Genomic DNA, 21,014 nt, shown 5'->3' with positions numbered 1-21,014 from the left:
TGATTAAAACCCTAAAACACAGGAACTATATGAGGAACAGAGCCTGAGAGTCAGCCACATGAATTTAGTTGAATCACACAAATAAAGACCTTTCTGGTGTGTTTAATGGATACTCCTCTTTCTTTATAAAATGTTGCGCGCTGAGACTGGATACTGCAGCACATGCACATTGTGGTCCATAAAACCAGGGTAATTCAGCACTTCAGTGTATTTGTGATTGACCGAAACACAAGACAGCCCAAATGGCAGCAGAATTTTGTGTGTGTGTGTGTTGAGTAGTGCAGGTGTTTTGGAATCTGGGTCAGCCTGCAGGGATAAGGGAGGAGAGTGTGTGTTTTCTAAGTGATCACCAGTAAGTGGTGATCACTTGAACAAGACAGAGCTCTCCCCAGTCACATTTTAAGCCTAGGGACACTTTTTCAATGTAAAGTTAAAGGTGTCAAAAATGCTGGAGATAAAAATGGTTTAAATATAAAAAAAATTACTGTGTTTTTGGAAAGGTACTGCAAATATAAATGTACCCTTAAAATATAGATGTTTCTTTCAACATGAAATTCTTAAATTTATCTGTGATGTTAGATTGAAAATACCTTGGGTGCTGTTGGAGACTGTGTCCAGTACAAAGAAGAAGTTAAAAGTGCAATTGAAGAGTTGATCAACAATTCTAAAGAAGTCCAAGCAGAGGCTGAAAAGATCCTGGATACCGAAAGTTTACTACAAGCTCAGCAACTACTGCTTCATCATCAGGTAGGGCAATTACTCATGTCCTTTCTTAATTTTTTTAAAATGCTAATTTATGTAATTACAAAATTTTGTTATGTCCATTAATATAAGTCTTTATATTTAAACTCTAAAGAGTTATAAAGGAAACAGTCTTATATGGCCTAGAATAGATTTCTTTTAATGAAAAATGTTTTCAGTATCTTTTAAGTGTTAATTGTCAAGTTTTATTTCATATGGGGTTTTGGGACACAAAACACTGGGAAAAAAATTTCATTCACTTTAAATTTTAGGTGAATGTACGCTGCAGATATGTAGACTCACCATTTTTGCCTTTCTATGGCTTGAATTTCAGATTCAGTCATGGTAAATTGAGCACAATTCTTTGGAAATTTCTCTATTTTAGCAATTTGATGTGGCCCCGACTAAATATTGGAGGGAAGGTGTTGCTGTAGCCTCATTTCCTTCTCTGGATAGCTGTTTTTGTGACAGATGGGCCTCCGTTCTGTAGGAGTAGAACAGGAGGTTTTTAATGCGCTGATAATGGATACAAACATCTACAGGCTACAGTAATAATCAATGGTATGGCTTGCATACACCAAGAATCATGGCTTTTAAGGCCAAATATGGGAAAATAACTTCTTGAGCACCTCAGAGCTAATGAGAATAGGAATCATTTACTGCCAATGTTTGGCTATTATTTCAGTTTTTTATGTTAATATCTATTTCTGTGGAGTCAGACAGTTTAGTGTCTGACCAATCACTAACTAAGTCTTACTTGTGTCTTATCTAATCTCTTTGGTGTTTATAAGCACTATTGTATGTGTTAAGGTTTGTATTCATTCTTTCAACACTCCACATTCCTTATCCATTTTGGGAGAGGTAGTAGAAATAGTTAACTTCTCCTTGAGCTCTTTTCCTTGTGGTATGGATTCTGCCAAGGCAGAAACAGATTTTGACACAGACCTGAAGGTCCCCAGAGTAGAACTGAGCTAGTTTACCTAGCAAGTGAGAATTGAGTGAGTTTACCTAGCAAGGCTGGCTGAGTCAGGCATGTTATAAAGGAGAGAGAATGTATTCTCAGGAGTTTCTGATAGTGCTACAAATCAAAAAGACCTCCAGGACAGAGTTACACAACCCAGCCACACCCTGCTGCTCTCTAAGAAGGCTGATAGATAGCTTTGTTCAATCTGGGGCTCCAACTTGTGCCTCGGAGTGCAGAGCAGACGTGGATTCAGTCATGAGGAATATATGCACCTGTGACTCCTGCTGTGGTTGCTAAACTGCTGCAGCTTCTGCTTTCTCAAATATGTTTTGGATAAATGGCCATATTTTCACTCTTCTTCTCCATGCACATGCCACAAAAGGCAGTATTTGACATTTTGGAAGCTAGGGCATATACTTGATGAGTGTTACTCTCAAGAATACTTGCCCCAGTTTGTCCCTTTGTCTGTAACTCTCATTGCATACCCCTGCAAAAGCAGAAAGGGGCTGCATAGTTCCAGTTTCCCAAAGGGGCTCAAAAGCAGTAAGTAATCATTCCTGTTGGATGCATCCTTTTAGCAAAGGACAAGGAGACTCCGTGCAAAAAGGCAAGATGTGCAAAAGCAGATTTCCCAAGCCAAGCGGCTGCAGATTGAAGGTGGGCTGCCCAGCACCGTACGAGAGGATTTACAAAAACTAGAGGGAACATTGGAGAACATGCAGCAGACTATGGAGAAACGGGAAGAGCAACTGCAGGTGGGTCTATTGCTCTTGGAAATAAGACCTCATGCTTACTTCTTCCTCATTTTCCTTTTTTAAACTTAGTAAAAGCCAATTTTTTTAATATCAAAAAACTCAGCTAATTTTCTCACCTTTAACTCTTGGTCCTTGGGATTTTCGTGATCAGTACCTCTACGAAAACTTCTTGAAACTGTATACCTCTTTAATAATAAAGAAATAGGATTCAGGCTAGAAGTGTTTAAAAGTCTCGACTATTCAGTCATAATAGTTAACAGTTTTAAATCATTTATCCGTGAATTTATTTTTTAATGTCTCTTTACTGGTTACTAAAGATGGTATTGCTCTTTAGTTGAGTGTCCTTAGCCTGGATATTAGATTTATATCACCTGATGTGCAAATATAACCCTCACAACTATTGTGTGAAATACATGCTGTGATCCTAAATTTAAGGAAAGAGAAAGTCACGGGGAATTCAAATGGATTGCTTCTGCTTGTATAACTAATCGTGGACTGAACTGGGATTAGAATTTATAGCTTCTTGCACCCGTATCTGATTTGCTCTTTATATGTTTCTGAGCAGAATGTTAATCCAAATAGTCACTATTCCATGCAAATGTTTAAAGTCACCAAAATTATTTCCCATGAGAAAATACAAGATGAGAAACATGATCAATAAACCTCAAGTAACTTCTTAATATAAGCACTAATTATTGAAATAAATTTTTTCTCTAAAAATTCCCATATGTAAAGTCTTAATCTGTGCTTCAGAATCAAGAAAATAATTGTTTAAGCTGTAGTAGTCCTTGTGACTGGTAATTAAATACTGTAGGTTAATCATAATTCTGCATTATCAGAAAAGAGCAAATAGGTCCCTATGTGTGATTTTCCTGTGAGTAGGGATTTTCTTCTAACATTTTACTGTATTTTATTTCAGTAAAGGAATTAAAAATCCTTTTGATATTTTTTACTACTTCTCACCCTAAATGTCTACATGTATTACTTTAGATTTCTTACAGGACATAAGATTTACATACTGCTGGCAACGTAGAGAATAGTGCTTTTTTTGCACAGCATAATATGAATCAGCAAACATTCAAGGAAAGTTTTATTTGGTTTAGAAGAGTTTCATCTACTCACTATTGAGTAGATGGCTTCTCAGGAAAATTATTTTATGTCAAGACTTTCTCTTTTTTCCTTTTTCAGTAACGTACAAGAAAAATCTTGTTTTCTCTCCTTTGATCTCCTTGTTTTCCTTTTTTGGTTTTGTTTGTCTGTTTTTTAGGTCACAATAAATAAATGGGAGCAGTTTGAAAGAGACAAAGAAACAGTAGTAAAATATCTCAATCAAGCAAGCTCTGTACTTGAACGTATCTTAAATTTTAGCAGTTTAGAGAGCCTCTCCTCAGAACTGGATCAGACAAAGGTACTGACTGTGTGAAATGCAGGTACTGAGGTGTCTTTCTGCCTTGCCTGTTAACATGGGCTGAGTGTATTGCCTTCAATCCTTGCATGGTTTCCCATTAATGGCCATGCAAATTACATATGCAGATGAGAGATCGCATAAACTTTCCAGAGGTAAAAAGTCATTTTGTGAAAAATGCACAAAGGATATCTCAAAGTCTGCATCTGAAGCTTATAGTTAATATAAGCTATAGGTATCTATAATTCTAGTTAATATAAGATATAGTTATCTGAAGCTGAAAGTTAATATTATTTGAGGACTTCCCATTTTATGCTCAATAATCATCTGTGCTGGTAATCTGATGTCGAGCACTTGCATGTCGATGTTACTAAGGTGCACTTTGGCAAAGTTCTGTGGAATGGGACAAATAGCACTCTTAGACCTGAGAAGAAAAAGGAAAGACGTCTACCCACCCCATGGAGAAGAGCCATAACATGCCATTTGTCCTTATTAGGACAGAATTATCCCAGCCCAGTTTATTTTCTACTACAGAAGTAATAATAGTGCTTGTTTTTCCTAAGTGCCATGGTTTGCATGCCATTGTTAACCTTTGACTAAGCCAATAATAAATTATACCTACCTTGATTATGCTAAGCATCAATTTTTCTGGTGTGTGGGTTTAATGTTTGTGACAGAAAATAATTGCTAAATGAAGTGAAAATACAAAATATGAGGTACTGCAAAATCCACTTGGTGAATGGTGGGATTGAAAAATTAAGATGTATGTTATCTTGTACAGTGCAAAAATAAATGACTTGAAGAGCTATAGAAGAAACTTTGACTTTTTTGAGTAAAAACTTGCACATGCGGCATCCCTTGATAAATTTAATTCAATCTAATTTGCTCAAATGGACTTTTCTCAAATGTAATAAAAAATTAACTTCCTTCAGAGATTGTTTTTATGTATTTACACATTCAGAATATATATGTAGAACACGGGTACTTTTGTGCCATAAACATTGAGAAAAAATACTTTTTGTGTAAATATATGAAACTCTATGGTTGTATTAATACATATTGCATCCTTACAGGAACTTTCTAAACAAACTGAAGCAATGGCAGTACAGGCTGAGAATTTGGTGAAGAATTCCTCTGAGATACAGCTTGGTTCAAAGAACAAGCAGTCCCTTCAGCATCAGGCAAAATCAATCCAAGAACAAGTGAAAAAAATGGAAGTTACTCTTGAAGAAGAGTATGTTCTTAACAAGTCCTAATATTTATTCTTCGCTATAAGATTGTATCAGATTTCTAGACTACCTTGTCAGCATTTTGTGTTGTCTCATCAGCTCTGTCATTTACTGCTTTCTCTGGCTTAGTAACCAAGCTATGGTACCAAATATGTCAAAAGAGTGTGTGCAGACTAACAAATTGTTTTCTTTTAATTCTATGTAGTTCATAAAAGTTAGTTACATTAAACCTGTCACTTATCTTTAAGCCCCAGTCATGTGAAGAAGGGATAATTGAGCTCATTCTTGACGTATTGGACTCTTTTGGAGAGAAAAAGTGTCAGAGTATTAGAGCAGCACACTTACCACATTTGCCTCATTTTTCAGTATTCCACCTTCTCTATAGGAGTGTCAAGAAGTGCCTTCATCTAAGCTGAATGCCCAGATTGTATTTCACGGGCAATATCAAAAGCTGCTTCTGCTGCCAAAAAAAAGACATAATTTTCCAGATTTTGTTTAAAAATGAAAGGTTCATACTCCAAGGAAAGCTTGATAAATATTTGTAGCTTTTTGTATTTTTAAAAAGTTTTTCCCTTCTCTCAAGTGAGCAATTCAGTTATTGAACTTGTTACTCAAATTCATAATGTTGCTATTCTCATTTTATCCCTATACAGATACATTTGTATGTATGTATGAAATCAGTATTTTTGCATACACTAGATCTGATACACAAGTCATAGATACCTGTGCCATTTGTATTTTATCTTACTGGAATTACCCTCTTGAATAATTTACTGTATAAGATTAAGCAGGTACCATCACCTCGAACAGAGTATGAGCAAAGGGCAATATCCAAACAATTGGGGTTTTTTCCTCATAATGACTACTGTCATGCTCATTGGATTTTAATTCAGTGCCCTTTTCTTCCTGATGTGAAAGAACAGCTATAAACCAGAATAACTAGCCTGTGCAGCAAATGGTGGTCTGACCATTTATGTAATGCTTTCTCCAACATGAAGTGCTGGAGTGATTTGCAGTCAAATTCTACCATCACTTGCTAAATACTTTACATATTATTTTCTCCACTTTAAGAGAGAAAACTAGTGTGATTTTTCAATCTTTGAAATTTAGCCTTCCAGCAATGAATATTTGCTTTTTAAATAAAGTAATTTATTTATAAATGAAAGTCATCATTGATATACCCTTTCAGTGTAGATATGAAATAGGTTTTAGTTGAATGTATGGATTATACAGAATGTCTGTGGTAGTGTGACACATAATAAAAAGCTAAATGCCTTCTGTAAAAGATGCAAATACATACAACTATCTACAGGGTATCTACAGAACTCATAGTAAGTATGTAAGAGTTAAAATATAACTTGCATCATCAATAAAAATCTTGGCCAAGTAATTTAAAGTGAAGTTATTCCAAACTCCTAAGTTACACAGCATGCCAATGAACAGGAAAAGGAGAGAAAAGTTTGAGCAGTTCTCCACAGTCAGCTGCTGTAACAACTTAGCCCATCTGTCTTCCAAGGCAATCATGCAGAGCTGTGCAGTGTGTTTGGGGTTGCATTCTTTACGGTCTGTGGCTTTCTTAAAGAAACTTCACTGAAGGAATGCAACAGCAGTTGTGCCACTGATCTGGTCCCTGGATTCTGATTTCCAGCTGTATTTTCCTAAGCTGGACTTGAGTGAAATATTTTTGCACATTGTTTTCCTGCAAATAACTTGAATTTGCATACGCTCTCATAAGTAAATGGCTGTTGACTTTTTAAAAAAATTTTGAAAATAAATAAGAAAAAATAAAAAGGCCAACTTTTACATTTTTAGGCTACATCTTTTCTTAAAGCTTCCTCTAGCTTTAATGAAGGGGAGGGAACGTTAAGAACTTTTTATGGTGGAATGGTTTTTAGGCTATATTTAGAATGAAAATGTATTTTGAAATTTTGTAATATTAAAACTTTTATGATGAAAGTTTAATATTTTCAGTGAAATAGAAAATGTGTGTTTTGCTAGCTGTGTGCAGGGCCTACATTAGCACTGGTTTCAATTACTTGAAAGGATCAGAAACTTGTATACTGGAAGTTAATGCTGTTAGGCCTTGTATAATGGCCTTCTTGCTTGTGACAAAAAAATAGGTGCTTTGGTTGCAATTCTAGACATAGAAAAATCAGTCATAATCTGTCTCTGTTTAACATACCTATAATATGAAACTACTAACTCTGAGGGAGTTGAGTCACATTTGTTGTTGATTCTTTGGCTTGATAGGAAATCATTGCCACAGCAAACATGAACTTCCCATAAGAGGTGGAGATTGCTGTTATAAAAAAGCAAGATCAATAAAGCAGTCAAGCATTGGTGACTGTGTGTATGTCCACATTTCACTGGTTTTAATCATTCTGGTCTAGGGACTAAATTATGAACATTTATGCACTCAGTTATCTAAAGGTTTATATTTCTGATGTAATCACCATTCCATATTATTTCATAGAAATTTCATCCTGTTGATTTTCCTTTTCCTTTCTCTTCCCACTATGATGAGATTCTTGTACAGCTGATGAATAAAGCTGTACTTTCTTTTACCTCTTGATGTCCCCTCAATTGCTTATGCATTTGTTTTACTTTTGGTGCGTGGTCCAATAGAGAGCCATGTTTGAATGTATGCACAACTTGATCCTCTAAAATGAGAACTTTTTAAAATTACCCTCCTGTAGATTGAATAAGTTCCATTTTTATTTTAGCAAGAATATGGGCAGCTTCATTATATTAAACTGATTATTCTCTCTAATTGATTTGGTTAATTTTAGTATTAAAAGCATGGAAATGGTGAAAAACAAGTGGGATCATTTTGGCAATAATTTTGAAGCTCTGTCCAACTGGATAGCTGAACAAGAAAAAGAACTGGAAACTTTGGAAACATCATCATCTCCTTTGGACATACAGATCAGCCAAATCAAGGTGATTAGTTATTGTTATGTTTAGTATTAAAAGCCCATTTAGCTGTTATTTTGCCAGAGGCCAAATGAGAAAAGAGACATTTTACATGTTTCAAAAGTACCATGATGAAATGATGGCACATTTTATACGTAAATATACCAAGCAGTAAGGTCTTATATAAACTAAAGGAAAATTCTTACAGGCTGCCTTCTCTTTTAGTGTTTAGTTTACATATATGAAGTCTTTATGTGTATGGTTAAAAACATAATTTATACCCTTCTTATTTTTTGAGTAATCTCAACAAAATAGCTATATAAATAAAAGTTGTTGGGTTTTTTTTAACATACAACAGCTAGTGGCTATAGAACTTGATTTTAATCTTGCAAGCTAAAGTTATCACTTGATTTATGTATCTTTTATGCTGAATTAATAAAGAAACTATTGCTCTTGGTAGCTTGAAAACCTACGTAACATTTACTGTGAATGTATTTGCACTGTCTTCAGTTCCGTGTACATTCCTGTAGTTACACAGTGGTTTAGTTTCAAATTGCTGACTGAGGTGCATATTGTCTCCAAGCATTTAATCTCAAGGGCTGACTTTGTATCCTTCCACAAATGGAAATGTACTTTCTCTGGAATAGCGTGTTTCTAAGGGTGCAGAGTTTTTCAATAGGCAGTGCACATTGCCATTTTCTTTTTTCTGTGACCTACTTATTCTTCAGGAGGTGCACAGGTGTGCAGCTGCTTCCAGACCAGCTTGACACTATTTCCAAAGGATCCAATTAGGCACTTGTTTCATGTGCCAGAAACAGTTTATCAACACATTATCCTGTTCTTAATTTGTTCACAACATTTGTTCACAAAGACTAAATAAATAAAATCTCTTGACTTCATCATTGAATAACAAAACAATGTTTGAATTCTTGCTTCATCACCACAGCAATTCAAAAACAGTTTCCTTATGAAGTAATATGTATGTACTTATTCCACTGGCATATATTATGGTGTTGTCCTGCTTTTCAATAATTAGAATTCCAGTGTTTAAGACAGAAAATAATGCATCAAATGATGCTAATATTGCATTGCAGTTTGTCAGTTCTTGTCTGTATAAATGGAGCCTTAAGTCCTACTAACGTATTCCAACCAAGTTCCCAGAAGGTTGATCCTTACTGTAGATGCAGATAAGCAGCCATTTTTACACTGCATTGAAAGTTTTTGAAAATTCATCATAATTCTTACACATATAAGCACCATGGTCAGCAGATGATTTTTGTGAACAGACATAAACCAGAAAATCCTCCACATAAGGCAGAGGGTACATCATTGTACCTCAGGTGAACAAACTAACGAGCTTTATGAGCCGTGATATGTGAAGCTGGTCATCTCACCTCGAGTGCATGGACGTAGCCAGAGATCTGCTTTAGCAGTATTGCTTTGTGCCTGATTTTGAAGAGTTTGCTATGATTTTTTCTCAGTTTCCTGATGAGCTATTCTGTTTCACAACACTAACCAGCACACTTAGTATATAATTTCTACTACACCATATTAGTAAGGAACATTTCAACATAGGGCAAATGATGAAAAAATAGTGTGCTCCTTCACACCTTTGGCTGACCAGATAAAAAGCCTAGGGTCAGCTGAATGTAATTATCCTACCTGATAGTGGAAATACTCTGTTTTCAATGACGCTGATTGCAAAGCCCCAGTGACTTCAGCAGAGCCAGATTTTCACCTACACATTTCTCTGAAATTCCTGGTGGAATAAAATGACAGTTATCACAAGTAGTTGCCATTGGTGGCAGACTCAGTGCAAGTTTGAAAGCCTCAATTATCCACCTTCTTTTATGTAACTGAGTGAATTTAACAGAATAGTGTAGGAGTGAGAAAGCACTGCCTCATTTGTATCTGCTGCATTGTTAGATAATTTCAGCTTCAGGGCTGCAAATCCAGTATTTTTCCTCAGCAACATGTTCTTGTGCAAAAAAAAGATATTTTATAATCCAAATTAATTCAGAATATATTGCGTAAAGAGAAACTATAAATTCTTGTAGCACCACTTTTTTTTTCTGACAGTCACCCTGCTAATTTTTGACTGAATGTTGCAGCAAGCTGCTCCTGAGCTTTATAATGGCTTTTTAAGAAAGAGACCATATTTTTATCACTATTGTATTAGAAGCTGGGCACTACCTATGCTTTGAGAGTGAATTTTCAAGAAAGTTTTTGGTTACTTTCATGTATATACATATTCTAGCATTTTTTTTAATCTGAGAATGCTATTGCCTATGTCAATTACAAAAAACTCACTTTGATCTTTCAAATCTTTCCCAGTGGGTGTTTCCCATTGCTTTTGAGAGCTCCATGGACATGATATATCAGCAGTAATTAAAAAAAAACCAAAACCTGTTGTGAAAAAAAGAGCTTAATTCCAAGTTCACTGGTGCCAACTGAATAAATAGCCACTGAATGAGAAACACTGTGAGTTTCTTTTTTGGATGATGTAGCTGCCAAGTCTGCCTCTAATTTGTCATAAGACAATCACAAAATTATAGGAGACAGTTGCTGTTATGCAGCTGCTGAAATGTAAAGCTAGTGCAAGTTTTTCTTTATGCATTTACTAATTGAGGTACAGGACAGATAAAAAAATTACCAAAAACCATTTTCACCCTTGTTTCATGATTTCCTGCTTATACTGCAATGTGGTTCTTTATTTAATCTTCTGCCTAAGGGCACGCTCATGCTAACCTATGATCTAATTAAATTTATCCTTAATTATACTGTAGTATTTTAAATTAGAAAAGGAAAACCATCTCTACTGCTTTCTAATCATGGCACTTTTTTTGGTAAGTGCTTAAAAACATGTTAAACATAACTAACCAACTGTTAGGGTTCAGCTCCTTGACAATACTTTTTCAGTGACACAGTCATGTTTTCCTTCTTCTGTTTATTTTTAATCTTAAAGAGAATTGTATACTACTTTCCTGTGACATAAGAGATGCTAAAATATGAACCATCATGTCTGCTTGAAAATATGCACCTCAGCCAATTCTAGTTGCTCTTCATACACACTGATTTTAGGGCAGCCTGTATTATAAACCTTTGACAGAGAAAACCTTTTAAACCTTTTCAAAAAGAAAAAGGGTATTTGCAGGTCATATTAAAGACTTTGGTAACAAGTAATTTCAAGTGGTTAATGAACTCTTATGTAATTTTTTGATGAAGGATGTTTGTAGCATAGAGAAGAAAAAGGAATTGGAAAATATTGTTCTAATAATTAAAAACTGCATTTGAATTTTTTTACTATTGCTTTACATTTTAGGTTATTAATAAAGAGATAGATGGTAAAATAACTGGAATCTCAAACCTAGAAGAGGAAGCCAAATCTTTTTCCCAGTTTGTTACCTCTGGAGAACGTGCACATATTAAAGCCAAACTGACTCAGGTCAAAAGGTATTGGGAAGAATTAAGAGATCGAGCACAGAGACTGGAAGGAACAATCACAGGGAATGCATCAGCACAGCAGAAATATGAAGAAAGTCTTAAACAGGTAGACTATGAAAAATCTAATGGATTATTTGGAGGAATTTATAGAATTACTCTATGTTTTTCTAAAATTGACTGTAAAATGCATATTATACAGGATGGACTAAAATAAATAAATGGATTTTTAAGGTAATTGCAAGACCTAGATACATAAATTTGTGCTTTGAATTACCTAAAAGTCTGCCTCAGAAGTGCAGTAAAATATATACACTTTATACACATAAAAATGATGTTGTCTTCTTGAAAACCTATGTTGTTCTCCTGGATATTGCACTATTGAACCACATCCATACTTCTTATAAACACTTTTAACTTCATTCTTTGTTTGACAGAAGGTTGTAAAGAAAATAATTTAAATACTATTATTGCCCCATCTGGGAGGAACTGAGCACTGTTAGCATCTTTTAATTTCAAAAGGCACTTAGCACTACAAAGGCTTAGGATATAAAATTCTCTTAGCAGCCAACATTTAAAACATGTTATTTAAAGAATCATTTATGTAATTCCTGCTGATTTTAGCTTCTGGTTTGCCTTTGTTTTTTTATAGGTGCAGCAGTCAGTGTCAGAATTTGAAGCTAAGCTAGCTGAGCCCCTCACATCGTGCTCTTCAGCAGCAGCAACATACGCAGCTCTCCAGGACTGCACGGTGAGCAGCTGGCCAGCTGTTCCTGGCTCTGAGCCCAGGGACACGGTGCCACAGTGACCTTCTCACAGAAACCCCAGACCAGGGGCTGCCTGGTGCCACACAGCTCAGGGCGAAGGCAGAAGGAGGCAAGGGTGGCCTGTCACCTTTTCAGACAGGATTAGGAAGTTTCTTCCCCAATCTAGGGGGAAAGAAGCCTAAAAGTACCACTTCGCCCTTCAGGTTATTGGTTTTAACTTTGTGCATCTAAAACATTATGAAAAACAGAAGATAAGAAACAAGTCTGTTTGGCATTTTTCCTTTAAGGTTTTCCAATGAAAACTTGGATTTTAGTATAGGTAATCTGTGACTAAAGAAAATATATCCTTGGAAGCAGTTTTACTTGGGCAATTAAGAGACTGGACAGGGTTTCAGCTTAGAAACTTTTATCTGTGATGCTAGGAATCCATGGGTATTTGGATATTTGGCTCAGTCCATTACAAAAAGAAAACAAGTACTGGATTGGTATTCAAGCTACAAATAATCCCATCTCAGGGAATGTGGTGTATTATTTTTGTTTGTAAATTCTGATATGTTTTTCAACAATAATCATAGCCTTTCTTTCTAAGAAAATACTACAAAAAACTATAGTGATATTGTTCTTGCAGTAAAATGCACTTAATCTGAACTTAGTGATCGATAACTGCTTACAAAGGCTGTTTTCAGGAGGACTTGACCTTTCTGCTTCAAAAAAGCTTGATACTAGTTGAGGAAAAGTATTTTGCATATGAGGAATTTATTTAGACAACCCTTGTAATCATCATTTTTATTGACTTTTAAACATTATGAATATGCTGAGTATGCTGTTATAAGGGCTTGTTCTCTTTAGGGGATCATGATCATTAAATATCTTGATGTGAAATTATCAGCAACTTATTCCTGTATAATTAACATTTCCTCCTACATAAGATTTCTTGTAATTATAAAACTTACTATTGTTACTATTTTACACCTGTGAGCTGGAGCTTTCATGATCTTAAATCAGTTTCATTTTGTGATTTTCTATCTCACTGTACTACATTTCAATCATTTTCATGTGGACAAGTTTCCCAGCTTCCTAGAAACAGCAACACTGGAAAATATAGTTAATATTAGATGTCATTTCTACAAAAAGCTACAAAGCTTTAGGTGATGCTGACAGAAGTTCCAAATAACTCCTCCCTGCTTCTCCCATGTCGTGACATTGGCTGCAAGTGTGGCAGTTCTCACCTGTTGGAGTGAGGTTTTGAGTTTACACCATATAAATTACAGCAACTCTTAGGCGTGAGGGAATCTCAAGCTTTTTCCTGAATGTGGAGCTTTGCCCTGCATGGATGATGCTGTGTTACATGCCCACTCAGGAGATCTGACTCTTTTGTTGCAGAGTTTTTTCCTTTTAGCACTGTTCCTAGGGAAGTCTTTTGCCATTACAATCCAGTTCATTGGTATGCTGGGAACACGTGTACCTAGGGTGGACCTGAGCAATATCCAAGCTATGAAGTGACTTCATGATCTGATGGATGTAGCATTGCTTCAAATTTATGAGTAGAAGTAGAGAATTTTCCCCACCATTGCTACCATAACTCTGTTGTTTATGTATGTAAATTTTGTTTCTTTTACATGTTCACTAGGACCTTTGTCATACTGTGGAAAAACTGAGCAACCCTCTGGCCTCTCTCTCAGCCGGTGTCCGAAAGGTGGCCAACAAAGAAAAAGCTGCTCAAAAGGTCGCAGCATTACAGCAGAAATATGAAAAAGTGCTGGAAAGTGCTAAGGAGAAACAGAGCTTATTAGAGAATCTTCTGGCTCAGTGGCAGAAGTAAGTAAACTCCCACATCTGTTGTCCCACATCCCACACAAGAGACCTTCCTGGGCTCAGTGTGTGAGACTGAGAGGATGACTTGGTAACTCCAGGTTGTGATTTTGCTAGGCAGGAGAAGGAGCTGTCTGCCTTCCTGGCCTGGTTGGAGGGGTGTGAAGCTGCAGGCAGGCCTGCAGAGCAGTATGTTTCTGCCGACAGAATTAAACTGGAAGGTGAACTGCAGGCACTGCAGGTATGTTTCAACTGAAATATTGTCCTTCTGCATTTTCTGGTGTATTTCTGTGTCTTTTAAAGGAAGGAATTGCTCAATTATAGTCTGACAAGTCAATTGATTCTGGGCTTTGCAAATCTCATGCAAATCTCATTATCACTTGCTATTTCTCAATGACTTTACTATTTCTTTTAACTATATTATGCCAGCTAAAGAAAAAAGGAAAAAAGTGCCTTGATATATTCTATTATCTATCAAGGAAGGACATCAGTCTACTTGTTAGAAGATCCTTTCTCTAGGGAAATTCCTTTATTTGACGATACTTTCTTTTTTTTGTTGCATGTGAGGAAAGGTTCTCAGATGAAAAAATGCTTGAAGGTTTTGAAATCACAATGGAAGTCTGGTTCTAATTATTTTTTCAAACACAAGACTTTCATCCTGTTCTAAATTGTGCCTTCCCTTTGAATTTTTGCAATTTGTTTTTAGATTAATACGAAGCAGTTGGCCAAATGTAACATCTTTTATACCTTCTTCCTTGAAGACAAGTAGGAAAGGAAAATTAATTGAGGGTTTGGGTTTTTTGTTGTTGTTGTTGTTGAGTGTTTTTTTGTTTGGGGATTAGTTTTCTTGTTATTGGGGTTTTTTGGTTTTTTTGAGGGGGTTTAATTTGGTTGGTTGGTTGGTTTTTTAGTATTTTACTTGAGCCAGTTTGCAACATTTCCTCACAATTCTCTTGCTGCACAAAAATCTATTGCAAAATGTTGTGTCAGTTTTAGCCACTGCCATCATAAAATAAAGCTGTATGGAAAAGTCACACTTTGTCCTGAAGGAGAGAAAAATACTAACTTGGATGAATCCCTACTGAATTTAGCTGTCTGAGAGGTGTTGAGTACCTGCTTGTCTTAATTGGCCTCAATTCCTGCAAGGATTTACCTCTGCTCACTCACTTGACTCAAAGTACTGTGCTGGAAATCTGTAGCTGTTTTTTATTAGTTTTTGTTATTTTGAATTATATGGTGCCATGCTTAAACTAAAAGCTTTTCATTCCATTGTTATCCCAGGATTTGCGAGCAGATATTGTGTCCCACACTTCTGTCTATGAGAGTCTTTTACAGTTAAATGAGTCGCTGTTTCCAACAGCTTCAAAGCAGTGTGTGAAAGCAATTAAAGAAAAATTTGAAGAGCTGGATGAAAGTTGGAAAGCTTTACCACAAATTGTTGACAAAAGGTTTGTGCTTCAGAGTGTTTTAAAGTAACCAATATCCGGATGAGGAAGCCCAATCCCAAATCATGTTTTTTACAGTATTGCTATTAGAAGACAAAGGTTTTAGATCAATACCAATCCCTGAAGGCCCAGGAATGGGGGTGGAGAATCCCACGCATTTATTATGCCGTCTTTTTGACATACTAGCCCCCAATTTTCTTTTGCTAGAAGAGTCTGTTTGAAGGAGTGTAGGGCAGGAAATTATTGCGATGTTGCATTTCCTCAGTTCCAATTTCCAAGTAAATTCCAAAATCTCCAATAATCTGTTCTTGATTGTTTCAGTTATATGCTTTATTTTGTGCAAAGTCACACTATTGTAGTTTTAAACTCACTTTGAAATTCTAATTTGATATAAATACTATAAATGCTCAGTTGTTAGGCTGCTGGCTCATGTTAAGCTCAGAAAAAACTGTCTCATTTCAAACTGTATGTTATCATATAATTAGGTTTCAATTCTTTCCATGATGAACACACATATTTTACCATTTGTAATGTAGCTTAAATAATAGATCCTGATCAGTGCCATAATCTTCTAGGTGCTTTAACAATATAATTGTTTTACAATATAATGATCTTCTACATGTTGAAAATTAGGTTGAAAAATTTCTAAGGGAAATGGGAAGGTAAATGACAAGGTCTTTTCGAAGGTCGAGGTTTAGATTTGGTACTTAGGTACTTAATTCTGCTGAGTGCTCCTCTGCACAGATCCTTCTTTTGAATTGTGTTCTTCTTATCAGACTTTACCCTTTCCTACTTCAGAGGATGTTGAATGTGAAATTCCTCACCCCTGGCCTAAATTCATGAGACTCTTACCTTAATTCAGTGTTTCAGATGATAGGCAAGAATTGCTATGACTGAAAATCAAAGTTGAGCTTCCATCAATAACATTGTCTTTGCTGGGATTACACCAATAAAGAAAATTTGAAGAACATACCTTGGTTTTTTTGGGGCATCTTTAACAGTTAATATAAATAAAAGAGTGGAAACAGGAAAGATCTAAGGGTGTTTTCAAATGTTTTGTTATTTGCCATAATTAAAAAATCAATATGGCAAACTAAAGTAACATTTCCTACTTTCCTTGCATCTGGCATTGATTTTAATGCTGACCCGTCAGCTGTGGGTTTGATTATGGGAAGTGATTAAATTGCATCAAGTTCATTCATATTTACATCTGACAGGATCAACTTCCTTCAATCACTTGTTGCTGAGCATGGGCAATTTGATGAGCTCCTTCTCAGGTTTTCAGACTGGATTAAGCAATTTCTTGCTGAACTACAAGCCACTTCAGAGATAAACACAGCTGATCAACAACTAGCTGCATCTAACAATAAGGTAAACTTCTGGATGTAAATATTAAAGACAGAGAAAATATACAGTGCATTTGGCTAAATCCTTATCTAGAACTAGCAAGTAATTTATTTGTGTGAAAACCAGTATGCTGTTGCAGTCAGGTACAGACTTGTTATTTGACAGTTTTAAAGCAAGATTGTAACCCTGAACTTTCCCTACTGAAAACCCCTCAGTAGTACTTGTTTCACTCATATGTTCAGTACTAAAATGTTTACTGAGCTCTTGATTTGAAGAAGAAACTCAGCTCTGTTTTCTGTCTTTCCCATAGAATCACTTAATGGAAGTTGAAAGTAAGAAGCAGGAGTTACAAAGTCTGAAGGAGCATGTAGAGAAATTGGGTTCTTTCAGCAGCCCAGAGGACCAGCAGACATTGCAGGGAAAGACTGAAGATTGCTTTCAGATCTTCCAGGAGGCGAGTCAGATAACTAGCCAAAGACAGGAGGCCCTGGATCAGTTGAGAATATTCCTGGAGCGCCATAGTGCTGTATCAGGAGTGCTCCACCAGCTGAGGCAGACAATGGAGAAAACAGGAAATATGGATAAAGCTAAATCTGAATTACTGGAGAAGGAGCTCAATGGTGTTATTAAGGATCTTAACAAGTTGGAGTCTGATGCTATTGGTTTGGATGGTTCCCTTACTAAGGCTCAGTATCATCTGAAGCACAGCATTTCTGGACAGAGAACTTCCTGCAGGGCCATGGTGGATAATCTGGGTGTGGAACTGGAGACAGTTCAAAACCTGCTGGGAACCAAACAAAGTGAGGCAGAAGCTCTTGGAGCCTTGCAAAGGTCTTTCATGGAGCGTAAAGAGCAGTTACTGAAGAGCATTGAAGATACTGAGGAAAAGGCTGACAAGGAAGGCCTGAAGGAGACAACACTGCAAGCCCTCCAGCAAAGGTAAAAATATTGGCACTTTCATACTTGATTGCAATCTCTAGGCCTTTTATGACTCAGTGTAGGCATGTGTGTATTTTCTACCTGGCTACTTTATTTCTTGCCAAGCATATGTCTCTACTTAATAAAATTTTGTAAATAAGTGAACTATTTGGATGCAACAAAACACTAAGCAAGTCCTGCTAATATTTTATATTGAAAGAATAGTCATGAAAGTCTACGTCTCAAAAATATATTTTGTCCTAATGAATCTAAGATCCAAACAGCTATTAGAAATCCCATATAACATAACTATCTCTACCTTGCAGAACTGAAGATTGTACATGGGATGATGGAATTAAAAACACTAATTGCAATAAAGTATTAATCTAAATATCTGAGTATATTTCCAGGTGGCTGTTTGAGGCGGAGGTACATATATATCTCCATTATTATATAGCAGTATATGTATCAGAAAAAATACATTCTGATCCCAGTTCTAGCAGAAAAAAAACCCCAAATATTTTAGGAAATATTAGAAAAAGGAAGTTTTATGCACAGTAACACTAAGAACAACTGTTTCATTCTTTCTTTCTCCTCTCTCTTGCAAAAAAAAAAAAAATTGAAGATAAGTAAATATGAAACTGGTCTTTTAACTTTCAGATTGAGGATCTTTAACCAGTTGGATGAAGAATTGAATTCTCACCAGCATGAACTCCAGTGGCTCATGGACAAAGCAAAACAAATAGCCCAAAAAGATATCACACTTGCTCCTGAGAGTGACAAAGAGATAAATCGCTTAGAATCTCTGTGGAAGGATACCAAGAAAGCTATACATGAAAAGTAAGTAGATCTTTAGCTTAAGCTGAGAAAGGAGAAGATGGGGAAAGAGACACAGTTATTACACGTAGTATCTTCTTGCTATATTAGTTACAGTGAAAAATAGGGCTTGTAGGTTAAGTACTCAGTAGAAGATGGAAACACATTGTTAACAAGAATATTTTTACCTTTTGTACTTATACTATTATTAAGGCCACAGATAGGTTCTCATTACAGTGTGACAGATATACATTTTATTACATGCATGCTATATTGCATCTTATTGTTTTCTGAAAGATAGGAATTCTCCACTGAGTTTTTGCTATCACTCTAGCTAGTACATATTCTCCTTCTAGCACAAATTTTCATTCCCTATTGGTTACATGTTTCTGAAAGTTCTCTATTCAGTGGTTCTAAATAATTTTAAAATTTAAGTATTTCTTTCTGTCCTAGGGGACAGGTTTATAATAATCATTAGTGTGTAATCAGTTACAGTTTGTATATGACACATGATCAGATGACCAGCTTTATCAATGAAAGTTGATAAGCAAAGAAGTTAAAGAAACTAGAGAAAGTTTTATCATACCCTTTTCTTTGTCTTAACTGCCTCACGATCATCTTTAAAGAAAACTAGCACTGTTTTCTCTCTCACATAAACACAATTTTAGACCATCCTGAACCTGCTTATTTTGGAGAGCTCTTTGGAGCATTCAGAGAAGAGCCAGCTCGTAAAACAGATGCTCCTCTTTTTTGACAATGTCATGTTTCCCAAAATTCTTTCATTGAAAAATGCTGTTTTATAAATAGACATGGAATATATCCAAAGTATTAGTTCTCTCTTTCTCTTCGATATAAACACCAGGAATGGATTGAGTAGGTCTTTTTCCTCTGTCCATTACCCGACCATAAATAAGGTTTCCTAGAGAAAGGGTGGGGGAAACATTAGGCTTGTTTTTAGCAGAAGGCTAATTTATTCTCAGTAGAAGGGAGTTAAGTTGAATATAACATTTTAGTCCCAAAAGCATGCATCTGAAAATTGGAGGACAAAATAGACAGCCTTTAGCATGCATTGCTTTAGTCTTTATTTATTTCTGCTTCTTTTTACCAAAAAAACACTCTGAAATAAAGAAACAAGTTTGGGTTTTTTTAAATTAACTGTGAGTGGCACAATTGTTATAATGTGGTTTGCAGTCAAAAAGATGTTAAACTTGGGAACTGAGAAGATTGAATTCCAATTTCAGTCTTTCACTGAAGTCAGTTGCTTTAGTATCTGATATATATGAGATGGCAATTCACATTCACATCTCTTCAGTAAGATATTTTGTGATGGATCTACAGTGATTTCTAAACCCAAGATATTCATATTTCCTTGGCTGCCCAATTCATGTTTAGCACCACATCCTGGTTTTCCCATGGTGAAATGCTATGTCATGTTCTCTATCCTTCAGAAGCATGGCAGCAAGTGGTGCTAACAGCTCTTTCATATTACAGAAAGGAGCAGTCCTGTGTTCTGATCGATCTGATGAAGGAATATCAGAGCTTGAAGTCAACAGTAATGAAAGTCATAGACAGTGCTAACAGTGCTTCTGTGACCAAATCCTTGTGGAAGGATCATGAAGATGTCAAGCGAACATTATCAAAGGTAATGACATATTTTTCCTTTGAGAAATTTTAACAATTTTTTGATTGAACTTACTTTTCTTTTTAAAGATGCCCTTGAGATGTGTTTAAAGCTCCTTGTCAAATCTTATCATACTGACATTCAGAGTTTAAATTGTACTGATTGTGATGAGGGAAGAATACGGCCCTTTTTTACATTTTGGTGAGATCTATTAGTCTATTGTTAATGGAAATGCAGATTCTTAATATATGGAAAGCATAAGTGGAAAATAATGGAGAGTTCTTTATATAAAATATATTGAAAATATATTCCTACCATAGTATGAAAGGATAGTTCTAGTCAACATATTTCAATGTTTTTCTATATTGGGTAAATTTTGGAACAGATAAAAGGCCACAAAAAACCATGAATTGCATGTTTCTGATGTGTAAAATTTTTATGTCTCTCTCTTTCCCTGAGAGGGCTTCTGACATGGTGTATAGTGTTGATACTAGCCATTGTGTAGAGATAAGGTATTTGGATCCTTACATTGTATTCATTTCACTGGATTGTATTTCAAAGATACTGAATTGTGCTGTCCATCAGCCTGCCAGGATAAACAGTTCTGAGTTAAATTCTGTCTGTTCCTTTGGAGGGTAATTTAATTTGGAAGGCTCTTGAGCTCTTGATTCAAAATCTTTCAGTCAGATCTGTATAAACCTTATTCTAAACTGCGTGTATTTATGGCCTCTTTCTAATATATATCTTAAAAGAATAAAAAAGCCAGAACAGAGCTCACCAGTCTAAAAAAGAATTTCATTAAGCTTCCAATCATTCCTTTGAGCCTTGAGCTGAGGACAA

The 21,014-nt window shown here is 35.7% G+C and overlaps 1 protein-coding gene across 17 annotated transcripts in view; it reads left to right on the top strand.

Moving 5' to 3' along the window:
• Positions 1 to 21,014, top strand: part of SYNE1 (spectrin repeat containing nuclear envelope protein 1) — a 295,365-nt gene that overhangs the window by 109,738 nt on the left and 164,613 nt on the right. For all 17 annotated transcript variants that reach the window (XM_064708165.1, XM_064708183.1, XM_064708172.1 and 14 more), the window contains 14 exons: positions 580 to 747; positions 2,284 to 2,460; positions 3,728 to 3,868; positions 4,939 to 5,099; positions 7,884 to 8,034; positions 11,330 to 11,557; positions 12,101 to 12,199; positions 13,846 to 14,033; positions 14,145 to 14,268; positions 15,309 to 15,475; positions 16,690 to 16,843; positions 17,130 to 17,758; positions 18,398 to 18,577; positions 20,045 to 20,195. In XM_064708165.1, the coding sequence (XP_064564235.1) occupies positions 580 to 747; positions 2,284 to 2,460; positions 3,728 to 3,868; positions 4,939 to 5,099; positions 7,884 to 8,034; positions 11,330 to 11,557; positions 12,101 to 12,199; positions 13,846 to 14,033; positions 14,145 to 14,268; positions 15,309 to 15,475; positions 16,690 to 16,843; positions 17,130 to 17,758; positions 18,398 to 18,577; positions 20,045 to 20,195 (2,718 nt within the window). The remainder of the gene's footprint in view (positions 1 to 579; positions 748 to 2,283; positions 2,461 to 3,727; positions 3,869 to 4,938; positions 5,100 to 7,883; positions 8,035 to 11,329; positions 11,558 to 12,100; positions 12,200 to 13,845; positions 14,034 to 14,144; positions 14,269 to 15,308; positions 15,476 to 16,689; positions 16,844 to 17,129; positions 17,759 to 18,397; positions 18,578 to 20,044; positions 20,196 to 21,014) is intronic.

The sequence above is a fragment of the Zonotrichia leucophrys genome, chromosome 3 (genome assembly GCF_028769735.1).
Source record: "Zonotrichia leucophrys gambelii isolate GWCS_2022_RI chromosome 3, RI_Zleu_2.0, whole genome shotgun sequence".
NCBI lineage: Eukaryota > Metazoa > Chordata > Aves > Passeriformes > Passerellidae > Zonotrichia > Zonotrichia leucophrys.
This window is presented reverse-complemented; position numbering and strand designations above follow the sequence as displayed.